This window comes from Notolepis coatsorum (genome assembly GCF_963971535.1).
Source record: "Notolepis coatsorum genome assembly, chromosome: 7".
Lineage (NCBI taxonomy): Eukaryota > Metazoa > Chordata > Actinopteri > Aulopiformes > Paralepididae > Notolepis > Notolepis coatsorum.
In genome coordinates, this window is record NC_140171.1 from 27,127,209 (window position 1) to 27,153,142 (window position 25,934).

A 25,934-nucleotide genomic window follows, 5' to 3' on the forward strand; every position below is an offset into this window, starting at 1 on the left:
CAAACAGTCTATTTGTGTGATCTAAATATCTACCATGATGTACTATCCGTATGGCTCTTTTTTGCAGTGTGCCCTTTTTTCATGCTTGTGTCCACCTTGTGACATCACCAAGGGCAATAATTGTGAACAGCCTGATTAGGCATGTTAATCTTCAGACTTCAGACTAGCCTATTATGTAATCCCCCCCCCAACCTAAATAACATTTCAGACTGCCAAATCCATATTCCCTTAAAGGATACATGGTCAGGAGGAGCTGTTCTCCCAAGAAAGGTGCTGAACTTGGTGAATTTCAAATCTTGAAGAGAACTTTGAGTTTCAAGTTCATGTTTTGTTTTATTTGATTACAGTGACATGCTTGGTTCTGTATGAGCCCCCTGAGAATGTGCTACAGTAAAAACGTTAAAATAATAAAGTCCAAACACTATTATGACCGTGTTTGCTTCTGGAACAAGATACGCCCTTGACCGTTTGACCTTATTTTTTAGGCTTTAACACGCCAGTCTGTCACAATAGATAGAGCGGGATGTATAAGATAACGACCCCAACGAGATGGACGAGAAATTACAGGGGGGATTCCAAGGGACCCCCCCCTCTCTCTCTCCCTCTCTCTCCCCCTCTCTCTCTCTCTGCCCCTTCTCGGCGCCCCCTCCCTCCTCTCTCTCCCTCTCCCCACTCCCTGACGCGCGCAGAGTTTTCCGTCCTGTGTCAAGATAACATCGTTAACAAAGACCACCTGACGGTAAGAAAACGGGACAAATGGAAGCAGTCGAGAAAACTCTCACTTACCAAGAGGACACTGGACTTTACAGGAAGCTGCTCCCACTAGACAACAACAAGGACAACAACAAGGACAAATCATGCAAACGTGAGACGAAAAGCGACGAATCCAATAATTATGTCGACCTGGATGACCTGCTTATTGATATGAAATCGGACGGCGGCGCAAAGACCGTGAAAGTGACTTTTACCGGCGAGGCGAATAATCAGCTCGCCGTTATTCATACGTGCGACGACAGTAGTGGTGGCACCGGGAGCCCACAGGGTCGCAAGAACAAGAACGTCTGTGACAATGAGGACAAAATCATTTCAGAGGAGGACTCTGTCGGCGGCGGGGGACACGGACACTCAAAGTGGCCAGACAGGCCCGCCTCGGGTGCAGAGCTTCCTTCGGACACTTTGATAGGAGATCCAATAATAAACACCGACGCGGACTTTATTATTAAAAAAGGGAACGATAAACAACTCCAAACCGAATTATTCGACCCAGCGATCAGCGACGAGCTGCAGTACACGGACATGTATCTGAACAACAGTAATAAGACGGAGGGGTCGGAGGAGTCGGAGGAGGACAGCGGAGACAGCGTGGCGCTGTCCGAGGAGCGCGGCGGGGGGTCCGACACCACCACCGTGCAGGAGGAGGACGAGTCGCACTACATCACCACGCACGAGATACAACTGACGGAGCTCGACCACGACGTCGACTACGATCTCGGACGGGGCACTTTCGACTTCGAGGACGACAACCTCGTGTATTCGTTTGTGGATTATGCCTCGTTTGAAAGCGGCGACGACGCGAGCACGTTGATCCTGGAAGGCAGGAGCCAGACGAAGGTGAGAAGCAGCGGCAGCAATAAGCTCGCATTAAACAATTAAACAATAAACATAAACATTGACATGAAGGACCACAAATGGAAAAAAAACAAGCCTATGGCTTTATTGTGTTTATTTTAATCCTATTGGTAAATGGTGATATGTATACTATATATATTATATATATATTATGATGAATTGAAAATGGGGGACCCTGATGTAAACAAGACGAAAGTCTTTCTCTGGTCTGCATCCCCTTAACAATTGTATGTATTGAGCTGTACTGTACTGTACCCATTCTGCAATCTGTTAATAAAGTTTTCAATCAATCAATCAATACCTGTTCATCTTGTGTTAAAAAATTTATATGTGTTATTCCATTCTAAATCAATAAACTATTCTATCTATCTATCTATCTATAAGGCGCAAAACAACGCGCACCAGCGCAACGCCAGAGGCGCGGCTGTCAGCACCGAGCAGGAGCTCAGTGATCTGTGTGACTCGGACAAGTGCGCCAGCTCCGACGAGAGCAGCATGTGCAAAAACCAATGTGGGAATAGCGGAGGACAAATCCACCTGTCGATCAAGACCTCTTCCAAGGCGTTAAACGAGTCGTCGTCTAACAATATCCACGTGGCAGACAGGAGCCGCTTCTTTTTCGCGCGGAGCACCACCGACGCCAGAGCCGAGGGCCTGCTGTGCGACAGGGGGGCCCAGTATTTCATCCCCGCGCCAGGACGTCAGCACCTCAGAGCCACCAAACTCAGAGGGAAGGACGTGAACGAGTATTCCAGCGGCGCATCGAGTTCCATCAGTGAGCTGGACGACGCCGATAAAGAGGTGCGTAATTTGACCGCGAAGTCCTTCCGGAGTTTGGGTTGTCCCTACTTCGACGCCATCAACCTGAGCACCTCCAGTGAGTCGTCGGTGTCTGAATATGGACTGGGGTTAAACCAGTGGTCCGCCTACATGGACCTGAAGTATGGCAATATGTCCCAAGGGAGAGAGAAGAATGTGATTGCCCACAAGACTAGTTCACGCGCGACATTCGAGATGAGCAAGAACGCAGACGGTAAGGGCAGACACGGCAAGTCCAACAGCAGTAAGAGATCTTCCCAAACCAGAATGTATGCACTGAACAAGAAGATGACAAGTTCTCAGCAAGCATCCTCCTCCACCGAAAAGATAGAGCTCAAAGACCCGTTTCAACCAAAGGAAGGGGAGGTTATCACCTTGACAGAGACACTGAATTTCTGTTGCAATTTTGAAGCGGGGTTACCTGAAGGCGCACAGCGTCCAAAATGTTCCAGAAATGTGCAGCACGGATCACGTTCCAAGGACGAGGTGGTGCCAGGCGCTGCGCCGGGCGCCAGGTCGTCGGGGTGCGAAGTGCATCACCATCACCATCAACACGGCGGCGACGCGGGGGACGTGCACAAGAAGGCCATTTTCGCATCGAGTCTCTTGAAAAATGTGATTTCCAAAAAGATGCAATTCGAACACGAGCGCAAGATGGAGAGGGGTGAGATACGGGACACGCATCCGCCTCACTCGCCGTGCCTCCAGTGCAAGGAGAAGGAGGGGGCGAGGGAGAGGAGAGGCGGCATGCACAGGCAAGCCTCGGACACGAGTTCAGGATTCACCGCCGGTAGTTCTCTCGACGAACAGTGCGTGGCGGGAAGTAGGCCTAATTCTTGTGAGCCCGCCGCAGAGGAGCAGAGGGGCAACGATGCGTCAGACATCCCACCGTCAAAAGAAAAAGGGCCCGATGATGAGACAACGGATGCGGCGGGCGAGCCGCCGAAGGTACAGCTTAACCATAGTCAAAATAGTGCGTTTAAATCGTGGAAGGATGGCGAGCAAGAACCCCAGAAGGAGCTTGAAATCCACAAAGCCGTAAGTGACCCGCCGTCCACTAAAGAAAACACAGTGGGGGGAGACTCCCAGCGTCTTTCGAAGGAGGAGGGTTTATCAGAGGACCCCAGTACACCTGCCACCGGTACCTGTCCACAGATAGGTGAGAGGGAGGTGACCGTGGGCAACGACACAGATCACGGTGAGAAGGAGGCCAAGAAACCGGAGATAAAAATACGCCTGAGGAGCGTGAAAGAAACGAAAGGGTATTCACTGAACATCGCCAGCTTGTTAACCCCCAAAATTAGATTTAACACCATCAACACGCTGAAGGCAACAGGTGACTCCAAATGTTACGTTTCAGATAAGATCCCACACTTCACAGTCAGGGACATTAGGGAGAACAAATACAAGTTCCAGCCGCCAATCTATCACGTCAGAGATGTGCGCAAATTAGTGAAAAGTTCCTATCGCTTTGTTTCCCTGGATAATAATGATAATAAATGTCCCGCTGTCCCTTCTGCGACAGTTGATGAGGATAAGGCCAACAGGGCACAGGGTAAGCTTTTATTGCCAGCTCCAATTGTGATTAAATGCCACTCGGTGAAAACAAATTGCAACGTTAAACAACCCGGGGTTGTTGTGGCCGAGGCGCCGTCTCAGAAACAAGCGGAGACCGACAGGTGGTCTCCCCCAGTCTCATGTGAGGCCTCCAGGGGTGAAACCGCGTCGTCACACTGGATGGCAGGCAGAGCGGCGCCTGCTTTAGCCAAACAGTTCCACCCCGACCGCGCGGAACTGCAGATGAACATCGAAAGCAGATTGACAAGGCAGAGGCAGGACAAGTTGACGGGTGACTCGGGTGAGAGGAAATCTGAGCCTAAAATACCCAAACAGGCTGCTTTAGAGAAACTAAAAGCTGCCGTCAAAACGATGGAGCAGCTCTACGTTTTTGACAGAAATGAATGGAAAAGGAAAACTCAGGCCCCTCGCCCGATCACGGACAGCCATGTCCTCTCTCTCATTGCCAGCGAGGAACAAGGTGCAGAGGAGATGGGGGCGGTGGTAGGGAGTGTTCGACTGAATGACTCTGAAAGTAACACAGACAGGTTCTCTCAACCTTTCCTGAATACCTCAAGGTCAGAAATATCCAAGGCTCAGCAAGACAAAGGATCTGTTAGAATTATCCACGTGCCATACAATGAGGACACCTTTAAGACTCATTCGCAAAAGAGTCAAACATTTAGCAACAAAAGTGTCCTCCATTTTGGGAATAGCAATAAGACACCTGTCAACGTGAGCTCCCTAAGTGATGATATTCCACAAAGTAGCTCACTGTCACAAACGCTCTCTGTAAAAAGCTCTGTCTCCAAGACCCCCATGGCTCCACTGTCACTGAAAATCACTCCCCCGAAATGTGGGCAGATGGACCAGGGAAAGGTCAAAAGCAGCCCCGCCAGTACCACTGCCACAGTGGGTAACTCGGACTCTGAGAACTATTTAACCATACCGGGCGGGGGCTGTGCAAGTGAAATCAAACGGCCAAACCGAGACCTGGCACCGCCAAACATACTTTCCAGCGAAGGCAATTCTATGTGCTCAGCACAGCCCACAATAAGGTCTCCTTTCATCATGGAGACCCGGTTGCCCGAGCACCCGTCTGCTACCATCTATCACCACCCAATACCAGCAGCTGTACAAGGGCCTCCACCACAGGTATTCTGCTTCTCCCCCTCCATCCCCACCCTGTCCCCTCCCCCGTTGACCGGAGAGCCTTTCCCGCACACCCAGCGGAAGATGCTCTTGGATCCCACCACAGGCCACTACTACCTTGTGGACACGCCGGTACAGGCCACCACCAAGCGGCTGTTTGACCCCGAGACAGGTCAGTACGTGGACGTACCCATGCCCCATTCTCCGGTGAATGCCGTCGCGGCCCCGGTGGTGCCCGTGTGCGTGTCGCCCCTGGCACTGAGCCCGGGAGCGGCGTACGCGCCCACCTACGTGATCTACCCCGGGTTCATCCCCTCCCCCACCACGCTGGCCGGGCAGGTGGTGCCGCCACAGGCCATGTGTCAGCCTGGGTCCGGGGACGCGAGTAGGGAACCAGGGAAGCACGCCCAGCGGCTGGTTCAGGACATGACGAGCGCGGAGACCCCGTATTACAGTGCCACGGGGAACGCCACACAGGTGCCTCAGCGGCTGCCGGTGACTATGGGACACGTCGCCACCCGGGGAGGCGGAGCCACGTCAGAGAGGAAGCCAGTCATCAGCATCACAGCGCCACAAGGTCCGAGAATCATCGCCCCGCCCTCCTTCGATGGAACGACTATGAGCTTCGTAGTGGAGCACCGGTAACCCACAGGATGCATGCACGCAGGCACACAGGTGAGTCACCCTAAACATCATCCTACATACAGTATATTCAGATATGTGAATGATGAATATGGTACATTACACCGTATGGACCCCTGATTTCCAAATAACTTGTACCAGGTGTAGTTTTGTGCCATGCAGTGTTGTTTCCTTTCAGCAAAGCAACATTAAACTCATTGACCAGATTGAGGCATAACTTCTCTCTATGGCTACATTTCACACGGCAGGCAAATGTGGCCCAAAATTAGATTATTTTGCTCATATAGACTCTGATCTGTTTTATTCCCAGTGTGAACAGCACAAATCGCATAGAATCTGATCTTTTAAATTCTGATGTGGGCCACTTTCATATACATGTTGTCCTAAAACAGGTATTTTTTATTGCGATGCAACCTTGCAAGAAAAAAATTGTCATTCATCACAATTTTGCGCTGGCGTGAGTCACTTGGTAAATACAAACCTCATAGAAACGTGGAGGACAGTTGTGATGGAGGTGGTCAGTGGAGGGACAGTGAGGTGTTTACCTTATCAGTATTTGGGGTGATATTTCTGTACTGTACTTGAGGGAACATATCATAACCAGTCTGTGTTTTAATAATAATAATAATAATAATAATAATAATAATAATAATAATAATAATAATAATAATAATAATAATAATTATAATTATAATTATAATTATAATTATAATAATAATAATAATAATAATAATAATAATAATAATAATATAATATTGAAAGAAGAAATAGCTCAGTGACTCCAGTGTCCTGTTTACGTCCATCTTCGTTATCGTTAATTTGCGCACACAGGTCAGTTCAGGTGAGTGACCAGTTCACACTGGAATCTGATATTGGCCACATTTAAAACATCCAAATAAAACCATCTGATCTGAGCAATAAACCAGAATTGTGGCTGGCCAAAGCAGTCTCTGCTCAGAAACATTGGCAATGGAAGGTGCTTATTTGGTAGAGCTCAGTGTCATAGTGACGCTTTACCCTCACTCAATTTCAAAGAACTACAATGGACGGGTAATCGGTGATTCCTGATACCTCGATTGTCTCTCTCTCTCTCTCTCTCTCTCTCTCTCTCTCTCTCTCTCTCTCTCTCTCTCAAACAGCTTCCCACTCTCTCTCTTTTGCCAGGTGATAGAGTAACCAGAAATAAACACTCAGCCCTCCTTGTGTTTGGAAGGAGTGGAAACCTTTGTCTAGCGTGGTTCAAGTTCAAGTTCAAGTTTCTTTAATAGTTGTCATACAGAAGTACAGAATACTTTTATACAAAATGCTTCTTACTGTTACGCTCCAGAGACTGTGCAAGACAAGATAAGTATGAAATAAAATAACATAGTATAGCATGTAAATTAGAAGTAAAAAAATGAGGTCACAGTGTTCAGTATAGACATATGTACAATGTTTGATGCAGAATAAACGTAACTGAGTTACCATATAATATACAATATACTATGCAGTGTACTAATATACAATACTATATAGTGCAAGGCAGAAATGGGATGAGGTGCAATTTAGGTACAATTTACAGTAGGTGTACGAGTTGTAGTGCAAATCCTTTATCAAAAAATATAAAGTGTGTTTGTGTGATCTAAAGTGTGGAGAGTGGGTGCTGCAGTGTGTTGTTTGTTTAAGTGAGTGTGGGTGTGTGTGCTGTGTGCATTTGATGGTTGTTGCATAGTGTTTATTGTTCGTTTAGCAGCCTGATGGCCTGGGGATAGAAGCTTCTTCTGAGTCTTTCTGTGCTCGCCTTAAGACTCCGGTATCGCTTGCCTGACCGCAGCAGTTCAAAGAGGCAGTTGTTCGGGTGGCTGGAGTCCTTGATGATTATCTTAGCCTTCCCCCTGCACCGCTTGTTGTAAATGTTCTGGAGGGTGGGAAGCCCCCCTCCAATTGTGCATTCGGCTGAACGTGTCACTCTTTGTAGTCTGCTACGGTCTTGTGCAGTGCTATTCCCAAACCAGGAGGTGATGTTGCCAGTCAGGATGCTCTCTATTGTACATGAGTAGAAGTTCCTAAGGATCTTCTGACTGACTTGGAACTTCCTTAGGCGCCTGAGGAAGTAGAGGCGTTGTCGTGCCTTCTTCACAACACTGTCAATGTGGTCTGATGCTCACCCTTTTTCGCCTCAGTGTAGTCCTTCCTAGTAAAGCAGGAAACTGGAGCAGTCGTTTAGGGCCATATCTCTGGCCAGAGATGTACAGAGCTGGGTGTGAGCTCATTTTATTTTGGAGTAAAGCAGCTTTTCTACAAATATAAGAGTGGAATTCCCCTTTAACTATACAGTCGCTTATATCAGATATTCCTTGACCATCGTTAATTCACTTCAGATTAGATTTCACATCCCAGTTCCTTATTCAGTACAAACCCTACCTACACAATGCATAATTTGGTCTTTGGTGTACTGCCCTTTGAAACTTTGACCCACACAGAGGTCACACAGAGGTCACACCAAGGTCACACAGAGTTCATATCGTACTCTATCCTCGCAGGTGTACAATCCCACCTGTGAGAATAATATGTTTTACATTTTTATAATTTATTTTAGAACTGAACATCCCTACGATGATGTCATAGCGGCTACTGGCAAGTGAAAGGTAGACGACGTCTATAGTTCTGAGAAAACATTCCCAAAGATTGACTCCGGAAAGGGTTCGTTTTGGTCGGGGCTTATCGAGTCCAACATTACGACCGCAGGCATGTGGATCTGAGCGGATGACCTGACGCGCGACGTCATGTCGACTGCTATGTTTGTGCTGTCCTGTTGTAAATGGTGCTAATGCAGGAGCCTGGGGTGTCCGTGGGAGGGAGGTGATAGTGTTAATAGACACCCGGTAGTTTTCACGACTGGTAACTCGACACTGATTCGACTCTGGCTAGGCTTGATGGGAGATAGGATTTTCGACGAGGACCGAGTTCCTTTTTCTCTGCATTACACACTGTCGGGGGCTATTTTGATAGTGCCAGACAAGTTTGTTTACATGGTTGGACGGTGTCACATGAAACCAGGGACGGACTAAGAAAAAAAAAAATGGCCCTGGACTTTTTAGCCCAGACCGGCCCACCACAACCGGCCCGCAGATTCTCCGCCGCCCCCCGCCCCCTCTCGACACACATTCATCAAACACACCAGCCCATAATACCACCACTTTTATAAGCATCATGGACGGTTACTGCTAAGCCAGTGGTACTCAGACTTGGCCAACTACTCAGGAGCCATAATGACAAAAATAAAATAGTTGTTGAAAGAGTCACATTACAAAACACGCTGTTCCTCAACCAAAAGGCTACTAATAGACGATTTACAAGCTATGAATTTAAATATAATCATGTACTGCATGCTGTACCCGGGTGGCGACACTGGCTCAGGAGGTAGAGCAGTCGTCTGGTAATCCTGAGGTTCCCGGTTCGATTCCCGCTCCTCCTGGGCAACGTGTCGAAGTGTCCTTGAGCAAGACACTTAACCCCTAATTGCTCCCGATGAGCAGGTTGGCACCTTGCATGGTTGCCTCCGCCCTCGTTGTGTGAATGTGTGTGTGAATGGGTCAAATGTGAGGAACAAATTGTAAAGCGCTTTTGATAAAAGCACTATATAAATGCACCATTTATTTAATTTATTCACCAGTAGGCTACTGAACCTGATATTATCATTACCATGGCAGTGTATACTTATTGTCCTTAATGATTTCCCCCGGCAATTTAAGTGTCCATGTAGTAGCCTAGGCTACAAACAGTCCAATCACACATGTCTATAACTGCAGCTTTAGATTCTCTCTCCAACCAAGTGGGAAAACAGGGGGGAGAGACAGAAAGAGGGGAGGCACAGAATACACACACACACACGCACGCACGCACGGACGCACGGAGGGAGAGAGACAGGGTAGAGATAACAGAGAGAAACACATACAGAAGGAGATGAGGAGAGAGAGGCATATACATACAGTATACACTCAGTTCTCCAGGAGAGAACATGAGAGACAGAGAGAGGGGAGAGAGAGAGACACACAGGGAGAGAAGGGGTGCACAAGAGAGAGAGAGAGACGCATACAGAGGGAGAAGGGGGGAGGGAGAGACAGAGAGGGAGAACTTCAGGTAAACGGTTAGCAGGAGATTAAGGCTGAGACCACTTATCTATTTATCGATAATTATCGATAACTGCGTGAAATAGATTGGTTTGCATATGAAAAAAAGGGTTAACTTAAAATACCTTTTTCTTAAAAAAGAAAAAAAATATTTAACGTTAGTTTGTGTGTGTGTGATAATAATATATATATATATATTTGTTTAATATATATATCTATATATTTCTTTATATACATTTATATTAATAATTAAAAACATAGATATTTATCGATAATTTTGTCCCAATTTATCGATTCTTCCAAATGGCATATCGTCTCAGCCCTACAGGAGATAAACATTGGACTTAATGCATTCAGTGGGATGTGTGACACTCCTGCAACAACACAATGCTTTCGTAACCACGCTCTGTGCTAGCGGGAAATGGTGATCTGAACGAGCAGTTTGGTTCTGTTTGACTTTTTTCAGTTATTTCACCTGCTTCAGGAAAGACAATAGGCGTCGTTACCGGGCATCGGGTGTTTTCACAAAGCAGACACATCTTTGAATGTCTGTAGCCTACTCTTCTTCATACTTCATTTGTTTGGATCATTTTAGCCTCACGTTAGCTTTCCATTGACACGATGTGTGCGCACAGGTGCAGAGTGCATGGTCCGAGATCAATAGAGGCCTTGCACAGAATGTTTGTGTAGTTCCCCTTCTTCCAGTATGGCTGCCTGTAACCATTGGTAACCATTCTTTCAAAAGTAAATGCCACATTTATGTGCAGGGGTAGAGTAGGTAGACTGGACATTCATGATATTAATGTTCTAATGTGACGTGTTTACAATATCCAGTAATAAGACACCAAATTAGTATGTTTTTGTTGATATATTTCTCATATATCAACTCATAACAACCGTGGCTTTGCACATAGCAACCATTGTCTCTTCCATTGCCATGTACAAAACAATGGTTGCTATGTTACAGGCAGCCATGTTGGAAGACAAAGAACTACACAGACATTCCGTGCAAGACCTCAATTTCTATTTCGTTCAGAGGGCAGGGGAGAGGGAGGGGGCGTTAGATTTTCAGTGGTTGTAAGTAACTAATGGGAAATTAAGTTTGAATGGATTATCACTACTGGAAAATCCTGTGAAATACTGATACCTATTGTTGTTTAAAAACATTTGAGAAAAATCTAAATTGGAGACTAGCCTACTTAAAAAGACACAACGTAGTCATAGCCAGGAGGATGCCTGCTGGTGAAGAATCAAAGTAGGTCGGTGATGCATCACCCTTGCACTTGCGTGCAAGTATACTGTCGCTGTGGGCTATGCACAGCAAATTGTGGTCACTCACTCAGACAGTCACGGATTAATTGTGGTCACTCACTCACTCAGTCACGGACCAGAGCTATTTATTACCAGAGGTTGGACAGCGACGTTTCCAAAAAAAGTTCTTGAGTGTCAGTGGCATAGTGGAACACTATGATAAGGTGGTCACAGCATGGCGTCCATACTTTCCAACCTGGCCAAACTCTTGTAATGAATGGCTCTGTCACAGACTAAATGTGGTCACTCACTCTCTCAGTCATGGACGATCTGGCACTGAGGGACATTTTGTCGGACACATGCATGTGCAGGTAGCTACGTGGGTCTGCGTGGTTTCCTGCCTGTTGCATCATGGGTAGCTCACCCGGCCCACCGGTACTCCCAATGGCCAGTTTGCTATTGGCATGAAACTATTCTAGTTAGTGACACTTTGCGTTGAGTTATTCTTAATCTGTGTCATGAAAGCTTTAACTGCTGAGGTAACATTTTAGAATGACTGAGTAACATGGTAATGGAACCTTGTTACCTCTGCCAAGGAGGTTTTGTAATCAGACTCCGTTCGTAAGTCTGTAAGTAAGACTGCAACCGAGATATTTCAAAAAGTAATGGCCGAATTTCCATGCAATTTGCTGTGCACATTCATGACCCCAAGAGGAAGACACATATTGATTTTGGTGATGACGTTTCCTCTAGTGAAACTTTTTTATACCACGACGGGACGACCCCATTTTATTTAGGATTTTTCTTTAGACCCCACACTTAATGTATCGCGTAATTTCAACGTGGAATTAAGGAATATCAAAATAAAAGCACACGTTGAACTTGATCATGCATATTTATTAGAAAATCTTATTACAGCACTATGTTATCAATACACATTTATAAAACAAGGCATATTTAGCCAAAATATGTTGGCAGAACATTAAAAGAAATATATAGATTTTCTTTCTATATTTTTCTTTTTGCGCGTCACCTACCCACAACCCCACTTTGGGTCACGACCCATAGTTTGAGAACCGCTGCTCTAGTGCCACCATCAGGCCAAACCGAGGACAAGATGTCTTGAAAAGTAATTACTGGATTGCCACAAAATCTGCTGTGCACATTCATGATCTGATGCTATTAACTTTGGGTGACCGGCCCACAACCTTTCCTCTAGTCTAGTACCACCATCAGACCAATTTACATTTTCAAATGAGCGTGTCTCATGACTCATTCATTGTACAACCAATAGGGTAAATCTGCAGAGCCGCAGCGCCCAATGCCTGGGCGGGGCTTCGGGGCCTGTACTGTGCGTAGGCGTGGCGTCGGGGCCTGTACTGTGCGTAGGCGGGGCGTCGGGGCCTGTACTGTGCGTGGGCGGGGCATCGGGGCCTGTACCGTGCGGTGCACTACTGCGCATGCAGTAGTGTTAACGGATTGCAGAATGGGTACAATACAGTACAGCTCAATACACACAATTGTTAAGGGGATGCAGACCAGAGAAAGACTTTCGTCTTGTTTACATCAGGGTCCCCCATTAAAAAAAAAATAAACAAGGTTATGTACATGCATAAGTAAATAAAATACAAAATGACAGTAGCAATAGTATACAAGGACAACAATAAATAAGGGAGAGAGAATGAAAGCGAGAGAGGGGAAAAGAGAAAGGGAAAAAGAGAAAGGAAGAGTGAGAACCAGAGGGAGAGAGAGGGAGAGCGAGAACCAGAGGGAGAGAGAGAGAAGAAAGAGGGAGAGGGAGGGAGGTAGGTGAGGGGGCTTAGGGGGAGGAGAGAATAGTCTAGAGGGTTATGCGTGCGATTGGGAGGCAGTCAGCAGGTGCAACAGTCGGTTAAGATCTGTTGCAGATTTTGTTTAAAAGCAGTGAGCGATGTGAGGGCAGTGAGTTTAAGGGTGTTTTGTAATGTGTTCCAGTCAGATGCAGCAGCAAATCGGAAGGTGTTGCGTCCAGAAACCGTGCAGGCATTGGGGATGGTGAGTTTGATGAAGTTGCTGGACCTTAGGCTGTAGTACTTAGAAGTGGAGACGTGCAGAAGGGAGGAGAGGTAGAGAGGTGTTTTCGAAAGTATGGTTTTGTAAATTATTTGAAGCCAGTGAAGAAGCCTTCTGATGTGAAGAGATGTCCAGTCCACCAGGTTATAAAGGTCACAATGGTGAGTGGTGAAGGGTGCACTAGTGGCAAAATGGATGGCGGAATGATGTTGAGTTTTCTGAGGGCACGCTGGGATGCCATTCTATAGATGGCAATAGATATGCAAATATGGTTAGATTTACATAGATGGAGAGACTAATGAACTGGTTAGAGTTACATAGATGAGAGATGAATGAACTGGTTTGATTGATTGATTGATTGATTGATTGATTGATTGATTGAAAAGATTGCAGAATGGGTACAGCTCAATACACACAATTGTTAAGTGGATGCAGACCAGAGAAAGACTTTCGTCTTGTTTACATCAGGGTCCCCCATTTTCAATTCATCATAACATTATGACATACAGATAGACAGTACTGCTTGTCAATAGTCCAATGTACAATTTTGTTTGTTTGTACAGTGTCTCCCCCCCCCCCCCCCCCCTCAATGTACAGTTTTGCTTGTATATACAGTGTGCCCCCCCCCCCCAACCACCTCCAATGTAGATTACCCAGTATGGTTGTCAATATCCCAGTGTACCCAACCCCCCCCACCCAACCTCCTCCAATGTACAGTTTCTACGTCAAATGTATATACTCCCTTTTCCTGACTCCTTCTGTATCACAAACAGTACTGTATTTGCAAATCTGGTATGTCATAAATGTATAGATGTAGCAGTACTGACTATCTCTATGTCATGTATGTCATATATGTCCTGATGAATTGAAAATGGGGGACCCTGATGTAAACAAGACGAAAGTCTTTCTCTGGTCTGCATCCCCTTAACAATTGTGTGTATTGAGCTGTACTGTATTGTACCCATTCTGCAATCTGTTAATAAAGTTTTCAATCAATCAATCAATCTACATCTATACACTTATGACATACCAGATTTACAAATACAGTACTGTTTGTGATACAAAAAGAGTAAAAAAGAGAGTATATACATTTGACGAAGAAACTGTACATTGGAGGAGGTTGGGTAGGTGGGGTGGAGGGGGGGGGAACTGTACATTGGAGGTGGTTGGGTGGGTGGGGTGGGGGGGCGGTTGGGTTGGGGGGGGGGGGTGTAACTGTACATTGGATTATCGACGAAACCTTACTTGGTCCCAAGAAGAGGGTCTCGTGTATTATTGGGTTAGGACGTTTACTGTACATTGGCGGGGGTTGGGTTTGGACATTTACAGGGGCCAGTTTCGAATTGCAGTCTCCCGTAGGTGCTCCTTGAGAGTGGTTTTAAAAGTGGGTAGTGATTCACATTCCTTTACAGCTGTGGGTAGGGCGTTCCACATTGATGTGGCATAATTGCGAAACGTTTTAGTCCCTTGTTTGAGCCGAATCTGGGTTTAACATGATTCCCTCTGGTGTTGTGGTCGTGGTATTCACTGACCTTTGGGAAGTATTTTGCCATGTACATGGGTACCTTAGTCGTGTAGTGTATCTTGTAGACCAGGCCCATTGCAAGTTGCTGTACTCTGTCGTCTACTCTAAGCCATCCTAGGTTGTCAAAGTGGGCAGGTGATGAGTACCAGTCTTCTCCTCAGACATACAATCAGTTTTTCACATTAGGATCTAACATCCCAAGTCCCAACAGGCCACCTTGTTTATGGTTTGATTCAGTTTTAGTAGAATGTGAAAGACATGAATGACATTGATGTGACATACTATAAAATCTGTTTCTTTACAGTGCAATGAAATAGTTCTGGATTACTGTTACTGTACAGTTCAAAGTCATCTTTACCTTCTGTTTGGTATCCACAGTTTAAAACCTGACAGTCTTCCCTCTCGTCTGACACCCACTCTTAACTCATTCAACGCCAATCACGAGTATAGTCGGGTTTTAATCGTTATTTCTTTTATTAGCGATATCCATTCATTCGGAGGTCTGCAGTCTAAATAATAACACAAACACACACATGCACTGTTTTTAGGGTCACCGATGCGATTGAGCTCTGCACTTGACCCATCCTGTCGTCCTTCCCCCCAAGGGCAGCCGGGAGCAGACAGGGCGTTGGCGAGGTACCGCGCCCGGGGACCAATCCAAGTGCTCCTGCCCGTTTTCGTCAGGGACGCGACAGCGTCAGCGATCTGTTATGCATGTTTTTCCATTGGGTTTCTCTTATCGGGGGGGGGGGGGGACCCTTGTGAGCACGGGAAGAACATGCAAACTCCACACAGAAAGGCCTGGGAGATACCCCACCTGGGTACCTGGCATCGCGGAAACCTGGTCCCCAAGCAGGAATCAAACCCTGGACCTTCTTGCTGTTAACCACTACGTCACCACCGTGCCGCTACTAAAGCTCATTCTGAGCTCATTCATCTAGTTGTCAATATGATCTTGTTTGTTTCATGTCCTGCATGCCAGGAGATAGAATCGGAACAATCCATTTGTCTATCAGTACTATATATACAGTATATATACATATATACAGTATATATATATATATATATATATATATATATATATATATATATATATATATATATATATATATATATATATATATATATATATATATATATATATAATACATATATACAGTATATATATATATATATATATATATATATATATATATATATATATATATACAGTATATATATATATGGAAGTGATGAGTGTCCAGTAGTGCAGTTATTATTACATTGACATAAATGACCTCTCATCCCAGAGAATCAAACGATTATCGTAACAAGACAGACTGATATAATGTTGTTGCTGTTGTAAAATACAATTTTATTTCATATTATTTCACAAATAAATAACAGCAGCAATGATTAGTCCTCCTTTGACTAAATAAATACTAAGCTGGTTTTTATCTTGTTCGCAGGATATTCGTTTTCTCAAATCAATGTTTTATACAACGAGTTTTTTGGATGTCTTTGCAACATGATGGGGGCGGGGGGGGTCAATAACAAATAGTTTTGTTTGAATCGAATCACATTTATTCTTAAAATCCCCAGATAAATCCCTTAATTGATGCCTTTTCAGTGGATGTGTGAAGATCTTTGCTAAATGTTAGCACACATCCCGTACTTCAGATGTCTCTAGTTTGCCTTGCGCCTCTGCTGAACTCAGTTGACCAAATTAATCGATATTGAATCAAATTGAAATCAAATCAAATCAAATCTAAATATAATCTAATCGGGTAATCGGTGCCGATGCCTAGTCCTAACATGAGATATACCGGCCTATATATTTACAGATCGAAAATAAGCTTGTCGCAGCTTTGCCATCCTATCATAAGTCAAAAGACAGGTCTATTTTAGGCCACTGTTTAATGACATTGCAAAACAAGCCTTGTATAGCTTCAATTTACATTTATAGCTTTTAATAACCTATTAACATTACAAATGGAATATCTCATACTCATACTGAAAATGATTTTAAGACACACGGATTTCTATCCAAAAGTACAACATTCAAACATGAAAAGAAAGAGGGCGAAATAAAGAAAGAAAAAGAAAGAAAGAAATACTTGTTTTCTCATCACGTCATTCCATCCCAAGCTATAACAGCTGTATACTATCTAGGGGGCACAGATTACCACTTGCTTTCGTTCATTTGTAAGTAAATGGGGACACCCACCTGTCCTCAAGACTACATTTTCTCTCGGTTTCTCGTATGCACCCATGGCCACACTTACAACTTACAACTATTCACGGCCCTTTCTCAGCTAATGTGTCGGAGCGCTCATACAAGTGCATCAGGCGTACATGTAAGATGGATGAGTGGCAGGCAGGGGCCTAGCAGGGGGTGGGGCAGTGGAACACAGGGAGTGTGTGTGTGTGTTGTTATCATTGGTGGGGGATATGGATATGTGTGTGGGGCATATGTACTGTGTGTGTGTGTGTGTGTGTGTTGGGGGCGTCTGTGTGTGCATGTGTTGGGGGCTTGTGTGTGTGTGTGTGTGTGTTTGTATCATTAGCCATTGGTGGGTGGTCTATGGGTATGTATGCGTGTGTGCATGCGTGGGGCGGGTAGGTAGGTAGATGTGTGCGAATGTGTGTGTGCGTGTGTGCGGCTGCGTGCACAAGCATGCGCATGTGTGTGTGAGTTCTATTGGCGGTAGGTGTATGAAGAATATGCGTGTGGTGGGCAATGAATACGGTCTATGTGAGCGTATGTGCACACGTGTGTTGGTGTAGTTGGCGAGCGAGTGAGTGAGTGGGGGGGTGCGGACGGAGGTGTTTGGTGTTTTATGGGCAGGGGGGGGGGGTGTGGGTGGCGGGGGGGCGGGCATGGCTGGGATAGTGAGGCAGGGAGAAAAGGTCAGGCGATGTAAAGTATTTGTTGTGCTGAGGCAGGGAGGGAACAGCTGCTTGCACGGATCAGATGCTACTGCTGCTGCCGCTGCTGCTCTGGCCTGGAGGGCCGTCTGAGAGGCTGCCGTAGGGTCAACTTTTAATAGCCCCCCCCCCCCCCCCACCCTGCCTCTTCCTAAACGGGGAGGGAGAGAGGGGCGGGGAGGGCCGGTGACCTCCAGCGCTCCTATACGTAAACAAATGGGGCGACTTGCCCCGGCAGTGATTCGGCCAGAGGGAGGGACGGACGGAGGGTCAGCCGATTTAAAGTCAAGAACTGAAAATGCATTGAGAGCTATTAGTCGTGCCTGAAACGTAGGGTGGGAGTGACTGAGATGGGGTGAGGTTTTATCTGGCTCCCATACGGATTTTTCAATATTTGGGAGGTTAAATGTCAGATTTACCCAATATATCTCCTGATATACTTGACAGCATGTACTGTGTTAAAGTATTTGTGAATGGTTTGGTTTAAAGTATGATTTAAAGTCAAGAACTGAAAATGTGTTGAGAGCTAATCCTGCCTGAAATGTAGAGTGAGAGATGGGGTGAGGTTTTATCTGGCTCTCAATATTTGGGTGATTTATCCAATATATCTGACGATATACTTGACAGCATGAAAAATAGACCTTTTCTTGCATGTAGGCCTATCTTGTACGTGAATGTTTTTTTGTCTCACAAATAAGTACCCTTGTGCTTAAAACAAGAACAAGGTTAGATCAACATGTCTTTCAAAGATGGAAAATAGGCATTTTCTATTAGAACAAAAAAAAATATATATAGTATAATTTTCTTTTTACATGCCACAGGAGTTATGCATTTATTGCGCTATCGTTGTGTGGAACTCAATCTGTGCTTCATCTGTGGCACTCTTGTCGATACAATACATCAGTAAAAGGCCGACTGATCTGTCGAGCCCTAATTTGTTGATCTTGGCAATTACCTGATTGCTTAAAGTGAATAAGTGATTATGTTTAAATAATGATCCAAGCTGCATTTTGGGAGTAAAGAATAATAATAAATAAAAAATGTATCTATTGCTTCACCAAGCCTACCAGATACAAATGATGATGAGGAATTTGGGATTGATGAAACGTGTGGCCACCCCTGAGATTAAAGGGGAGTAAAACACACACATGTGAAAACAAGCGGACAGTTGCAGTATAATCACAACCGTTTAGAGTAGACGGAGATCATTGTATTTAGTAAAAAAATCTACATTCTTTCCTCTATTATTGCTTCCAATTGAATCCTAACGCCAATTTTTTGTCTTTTGTCAATTTTAGATATGCCCACTGAGGAATCTGCCTTTTGATTGATTTCACTGGCATATTTCACCACCAACCTACCAGGCCCCTCTACCCTTCCAAGTCCCACTGCGCCACATTCAAGATCAAACCCCCACAGCATCCAACACAAGCCGTTTCCAACTCCTAACCCCTTGTTCTGCTGTTAGGCTTTGTGTGCATAAGCTACTGTGTGCATCGCTGCCTACACTTTGTCCTGTGACTGATGCCATGTTAGCACTGACACCACTATGTAAAACAACAGCTGTCTAGAATACGGATCTCTGTACACTGCAATATTTAGCTATTCAAACGTAAATAAGGGAGGCTTTTTATTTATTTATTTCATTTTATTTTATCTCCGGTATTATTCCATAAATAATGTTCAGTTATTTTCATCAAAACATTTAGTGAAATGTAGTTACTTACTTGTGTAAGTAATCCACCCATGGCCTTCTTCGCCCATATTTCTGAGGACAGGGACCGTCTGTGATTAACTTGTTGATTCCAGAGAACACAGTGAAAATGGCAAATCTAGTGACAATTGAACAGTTCATGCAGGGAAGGACTTAAAACCAAGTGGGCGTTTCAAGGTAATGTCTTTGTTAAAGGAACACGCCAACCTTTTGGGAAATTTGCTTATTTGCCATCTACCCTGGAGTTAGACAATAATCTAATCTTAAAGTTCCTTTAAGGCTGTCCCCTGGCTCAAGGAATTCTTAGTTGGGACTTGGTTGAACTAGTTGAACAGTCTGTGCAATTAGATTTAGAAATAGAAGTAAATAGAATTTACTAAATGACACATCCTGAAAATGAAATACAATCATACGAAATTACCTCTTACCTCTCTACATCAATGACTAGTTCATATTCACGATGTGATGCCAAATGTCTTTTTTTTTTTTTTTACTCAAAAAAGCCTTAGTCACCTAATACTCTAATGACCAGTTTGTCATCAACTAATTGACATAATCTCTCAAACCCCCACCCTCTTTTCTTGATCTTCCAATCACAACTGTCACTTCCCTGAATCAAGAAAAGAGGGCAGGGTTTGACATAGGTCAATTGAATAAGAGGGAGCCTTCATATTACTTTTAACTCAGAATATTATTATTATTATTATTATTACTCACACAAAACACATTTATCTTTAGAATAGGCGGCTCATACTCGGCCAGAAGTATACACGTCTCCTTTGGGTCTTGGGTCACATGGTGCTGCTAATACCTGCATAACTGCTATAGCTGTATAACTTAACGTACGTCTGTCGTTTCATGTCGAAAGCACCCTCCTCGTATTATTATGTCAATGTATTGTGATTATAGGAGAAGAGAAACACACTCGCAGTGTGTTGCTCAGATTGACCGAAGCCGGTGTCTCCACAGGTCCGGCAGCGTTACTCGGGACAACGTTTCCCCCGAGTACCGACTACCGACGGGCAATAGTGGAGCCGCCGGCGACGGTCGAGACTTTTAGGGGATGTCCTCCTCTATCAGTTGTAGTTCCTCTTACACTTTTTGTGTAAGGAGAGAGGTGACAGTGCACGTCTGTCCTGTGTAAGTGTGTATGTGTCCGGCAGCTATGCGTGGCATTTCAGCACTCTGTGAACATACAACAAGGAGTCAAGTTACCACACGGTCGAGAGGGGCGTATATACAGTGATAGACATAGACGTATACAGTATTAAGACGCGGAGAGACGTACGGTGTCAGACATAGAGAGATGTCCATTAGTCGTGTCTTTTAAAACACGCTCACATCTCCCTATCCTGAGATCTCGCTTTGCGACACGCTCGATACTATTATCGTACTACTTAAGCTGAAATATGTATAGGCTTGTGTAGTGTCCTAGTTTGTGCAAGCCCTCCCAAAGACTGGTCCCACTGAGACCACTGACGTTGACTTTGTTCATTCGTGACCTCTGTATGACGGTGGTCTTTTATTTTATTTATATTCTTTGTCCCTGCACTTGTTTTCTTTTGAATATGATATTTATTTTGCAGTGTGCAACAACAGAGATCCTCGTGCTTAGTAAAGGTGCTTTCCTCAGTTATATTATGTTCCGTGTGTGAATAATGCCTATTTTTGGGTTGCTATTTTTTTTTAGCATGTTTCAAATCTTAACACGCATTACAAGGTATTTGGAGCTGCTGGTCGGTCTTTATACCAGAATCCTGTAAAATACATGTTATTATGTTTATGTGACGACAGACTTTATAGTAAGTGCCTATCGCATCTATTTCAATACAGATGATATGGATTCATGCAGTGATTTGGAAGATTTCTTTTTAACTATGCAATAGATTGGACATGGGTTGCTCTTTATTCACAAATATTCATAACATGTTTTTAAGGCATATTGGAATTAATACATTTGACATCGTAATTGAGTACACAAAGTGTCCAAAGTTAATTGTTGCCAAACAAAGAAGAAACTTTGTTTCTGAAATTGTAATTTTTAATGAATGAAACTTGGTAAAACTGCCAACATGCACAAAAAACATTGTTCACATCTGCTTCATTTTCCCTGCTTGTGTTTCATGGTGCAGTCGTTCCTGAAGCTGTTTGTTTAGTTTAAAGGTGACAGGAATGATTAAAACAAAACATGTGTCCAACTCACTGATTTCAGATGTGATTTGAGAATCATTTTGATAACCCTGTATAAAAAAATAATAATAATGTACAGCAATATAAATATATACTGTATTTTAATTTGTAAAGCTTATTCTCCAGATAAGTTATTCTCGTGTTATGAACATGTTATACACGAATGCCTTATATTTCACATTTATTTCAGTTTATTGAACAACATGCCTTTGTGAATACTTTAATAATGTACTTAATGCACTTGAATTACTACTAGTTCGTCATCAACGCTGATAACAATGAATAGATGAAAACATTAGTTATCATATAGCATAATGTAGACTTTTCAAACAAATGTATAATCACTTTAGGTAAATTTTGCCCAGAACAATGCACTGTAATATTAATATCTGTTTTTGTCAACATCCTTCAAAACATCCTTTAACAATCCTACTGGCCTCGATTCACGTGGGATACTGTGTCTAACGAGAAGGAATGGACTCTTATCAAAGCTTGCTTTAAAAAAAAATATGAATGGTATAGATGGCTACTTGAAGGTGACATGGTTCGAGACAATGTACGTGGATGAACGCTCTATGGAAATACGTCATACTTTGAATGAAATGCCATATTGGCAGCAAGGACTGCAATGCAGTCGTGTTTGGTTTATGTATGTTGTGTAGTGCACGGAATGTGACTGGGCTGAATGCCGCAGGAGGAGACAGAGGTTGGGATGACAGAGTGGAGAGATACCTGGCGAGAAAAAAAGCAGTGCAGTGTTTTTCACGCACAAAGTTGAAGGAAATGAAAGCTGAGAAGGAAAAATGCTGTGTGTAGACAACACGTCTACACGTTGTCTGGAATAAAAATCAAAATGCAAGCTATTGAATATGTCTGTGTCCGTTTGTACAGATATAATATGTCTGGTGGCCCCCCTAACATGGATTTTCATTAACACAATTTAGGCCTCCTGACCCCACGTGGGATATCCTGTTTTGACAATGGGATAACATCTGTAATTGTATCCGATTGCTCTTTTGAAATGGAAAAACGACCTTGATGCTCCCTGCAGACGTCCTCTCTGGCTCTATCCTTCTATCGGTCCTTTCTGCCTGAGATGTTGTAGAAGCAGAACTGGAACGGGCGTAACGTTTGCCAGATCATTCCTTGCCCCTTCTAACAATTCGAAGGAAAACCATGTTTACATTTTACAATTAGTTTTGGGGGGTGGGGTGGGGGGGGGGGGGTGTAAACCAATACCGCAGTGGTAGGCCTGACGAGACTGCTGTCTGCGGGGGGAAAGTAGGACTAATACATCTGTGACTTATTTACTTTTATTTAACCACGATTGTGTCAAAATTGCATGATTGAAAACAGGAGAGAGAAACAAATGAAGACAGTTGAAGGGAATGACATAGATTGATGAGGACAGACTCATTAAAGCGCTGGCGTCCGCCTGTGTGCAAGGTTAGCTTTCTGGGGGCGCTGAAACATCACCCCCCCGGGCTTAAGTTGAACCTGACAGTTTGCTGGAGTGTTGATTCCGTTGCCTTGGATGCAGAGACTGGCAGACACCGGTTCGCTCCCAGCTGCTCTCCGTGGTTTCTAAAGAATCTACATTAAGGCCCAGTTGTTGAGGTCGCATGCCAATAGCGGCTCTGATGTCACAACTGTGACACAAGACAAGTCAGAGATTTACTGCCTCACCTGGGCGTGTGTGGTGTTTGCCTTGTTCAGGACACTGCAGTATGTCTCCAATTAAACCATGTTGGAAAGTACTTGGAAACAGCAATAAATGGATACTAGTATTGGCCAACTGATTTTTCAATGGCCGATGGGCAGGGTGGCTGATGGCCGATTTATAATGCCAATATGTTTTTCCTTTTGCATCTAATAAAATACTATTTAATAATAATAACACCACTTTAAGACCCCAGGCGAGGGTAGCGACTCATGCGTCCCCCCCTCCCATTGGACAATGTGCAATGGCTAATGTGCACTTTTTAACAGTGCAATAGTGCTCATTTACCTTGATTTATTGATATATTTGACTGCTTTTAAACTTAAAAAAAAATATAGTTTGTCCACCTTATTGCTTTACTCATTTGACACTTTTATTGTGTGTCCATTTTTAACGTTTGTCAACTGTAATATTGACTGATGAGAGCTACTGGATACCTGCATTTTCCCAATGGGATCAATACAGTATCTATCTATCTATCTATATATCTATCTAATAACAAATGAGATACAAAATTGCTGAACTTAAATTAACATTTATTTAATGTTATTGTCTGTCTGCATCGTTCTGTTTGTTTAAGTAGATCTGCACTGTCTCTGCAGTGCACTTGTTTTAAATTGTTGCTCACATCATCTACCAAGTGACTAACCTTAGACAACAATGTGATAGAACGGAGATTCTGTCCCAAAAAAACACTACAGTCTCTCATTAAACACTGTGCCAAGTTAGCTTGGCGTATTGAAGCACAGACAAACACACACATACTGTACACACACACACGTACACACACAGCAAGCACAAAAATGCAAGATATATGCAGACATTTTTTGTTTATCGGCCTTGTGAGCTCAGGAATCGTCCGATGCCGATCAGATGCCGATTCAAAATGTCAAATGTCAGCCAACCATGCTGACAAATGTGGATTTATAACAGATGCTGTTGTCTAATTTATGTAAATAGCATGATATTGACAAACATTTAATTTTTCCAGACAATCCTGGAAGATTTAGGCATACTGTAATCATGATCATATAATTTACATAAAGACGTCAAAGCCCCTCAAAACCTCCCTAACATTTGACTAAATAGGCCTTTCAGTTTCAATGTGTATTTAATCAGGGTTGTGGTAGAATCCCAACAACATGTATACTTGGAGTCATGCTAGCACTCACAATGAGACCAGAGAGAACACAGTGTGGGTGAGAATTTATTGGAAATACGGTAGGTGGGTTACTGTGGATAAGGTCACTTCCAAGAGCCCCAGTGATCACTATGTTCACCTGGCTTCAATAGGTTCAAATTAAATATAAGAAGGCATATTTTACCTGAATTAATTAATTAATTTATAATGGATGAATGCCCTTAACCTGTTAGAATCGTTCCACAACCCGAATCCACCGCTTGAGGAAAAACACTTAAATCCTTTAAACTCATAGTTGATTAATAGTCTAACAGTAGCAATTTGAACATGTACAACCAGTAACCTTCTGGAATGATTTGTAAGTATTTCAAAGAATTTGAATCGGTTGATTAAAGTGTTTCTCCATATGTTGCCGTAAGTTACAAACAAAATGTAGTTTTTCTGAGGGACTACATTGTTTTATAGTCTTCATGCAGCAGATTTACACTGGCTTTCAGACAAGAATGCACTTTAAGAAGTCAAACAAACGGACCTGACCACTTCCATGGGACGGCTTTCAGGCACTAGGTCACCAAAAGAAGTAATAGTTACTCTACATGCTCAATGACTAGGTGGTCCCAGATGCAGATTATCTCAAAATGTAAAATGTCAGCCAACCAATTAATCGATCACTACCATATAGATCATTGTATATATGAATATCTCAAATATTAAAATTCTCTAAACTTTAGTCTGCTGTGGTGCACACCATACTAGTACTTCAGTAGAAACTCACAGAAGTCATGAGGATATTACTAGTACTTCAGTAGAAACTCACAGGAGTCATGAGGATATTACTAGTACTTCAGTAGAAACTCACAGGAGTCATGGGGATATTACTAGTACTTCAGTAGAAACTCACAGGAGTCATGAGGATATTACTAGTACTTCAGTAGAAACTCTCAGAGAAGTCATGAGGATATTACTAGTGCTTCAGTCGAAACCGTGGTGGAGGTAAACGGTACACTGTCACCCCCCCCCCCCCCCCCCCCCCCCCCGCCTCCCAGTGAGCTGTGGTGTTCCACAAGAAAGCATACTAGGACCGTTACTGTTCCTAATTTATGCAAATGGCATGTCATCAGCTTGTGACTGCAACTTGTTCCTGTTCGCGGACGACTCAGCCCTGCTGGTCTCTGACAGGGACAAGTTGCAGGTTGAAAAAGCCCTCAGCTCTGAACTCGGCAGAATCTGCACCTGGCTCGCTGATAAACTATCATTACACCTGGGTAAAACAGTCCATTCTCTTTGGATCAAATAACAAACTCAGCAAGGCCAACGGCTTCTCTGTTACAGTGGGTGACAATATTGTCACAAGGAAAGATGAAATTACCTACCTGGGTTCCATCCTAGAGGCAAATCTTTCCTGTGACAAAATGGCAACCAATGTAATAAATAAAAAAGTCAACCAACGAACAAGATTCTTGTACCGGATCTCCTCTCTGATAAACAAGAATACCTTGAAGACTAAGAGGAGCACTCGTACA

General features: G+C 43.8%; 1 protein-coding gene across 1 annotated transcript; it reads left to right on the top strand.

Moving 5' to 3' along the window:
• Positions 1-756: 756 nt before the first annotated feature.
• Positions 757-19,050, top strand: LOC311231594 (uncharacterized protein C4orf54-like; the record flags this gene model as incomplete). Its single annotated transcript, XM_084318222.1, has 3 exons — positions 757-1,611; positions 2,014-5,832; positions 18,945-19,050. 2 exons carry the CDS (start codon positions 757-759, stop codon positions 5,800-5,802), a joined length of 4,644 nt encoding a protein of 1,547 aa, XP_084174348.1. The 3' UTR covers positions 5,803-5,832; positions 18,945-19,050.
• Between the last annotated feature and the right edge of the window lie 6,884 nt (positions 19,051-25,934).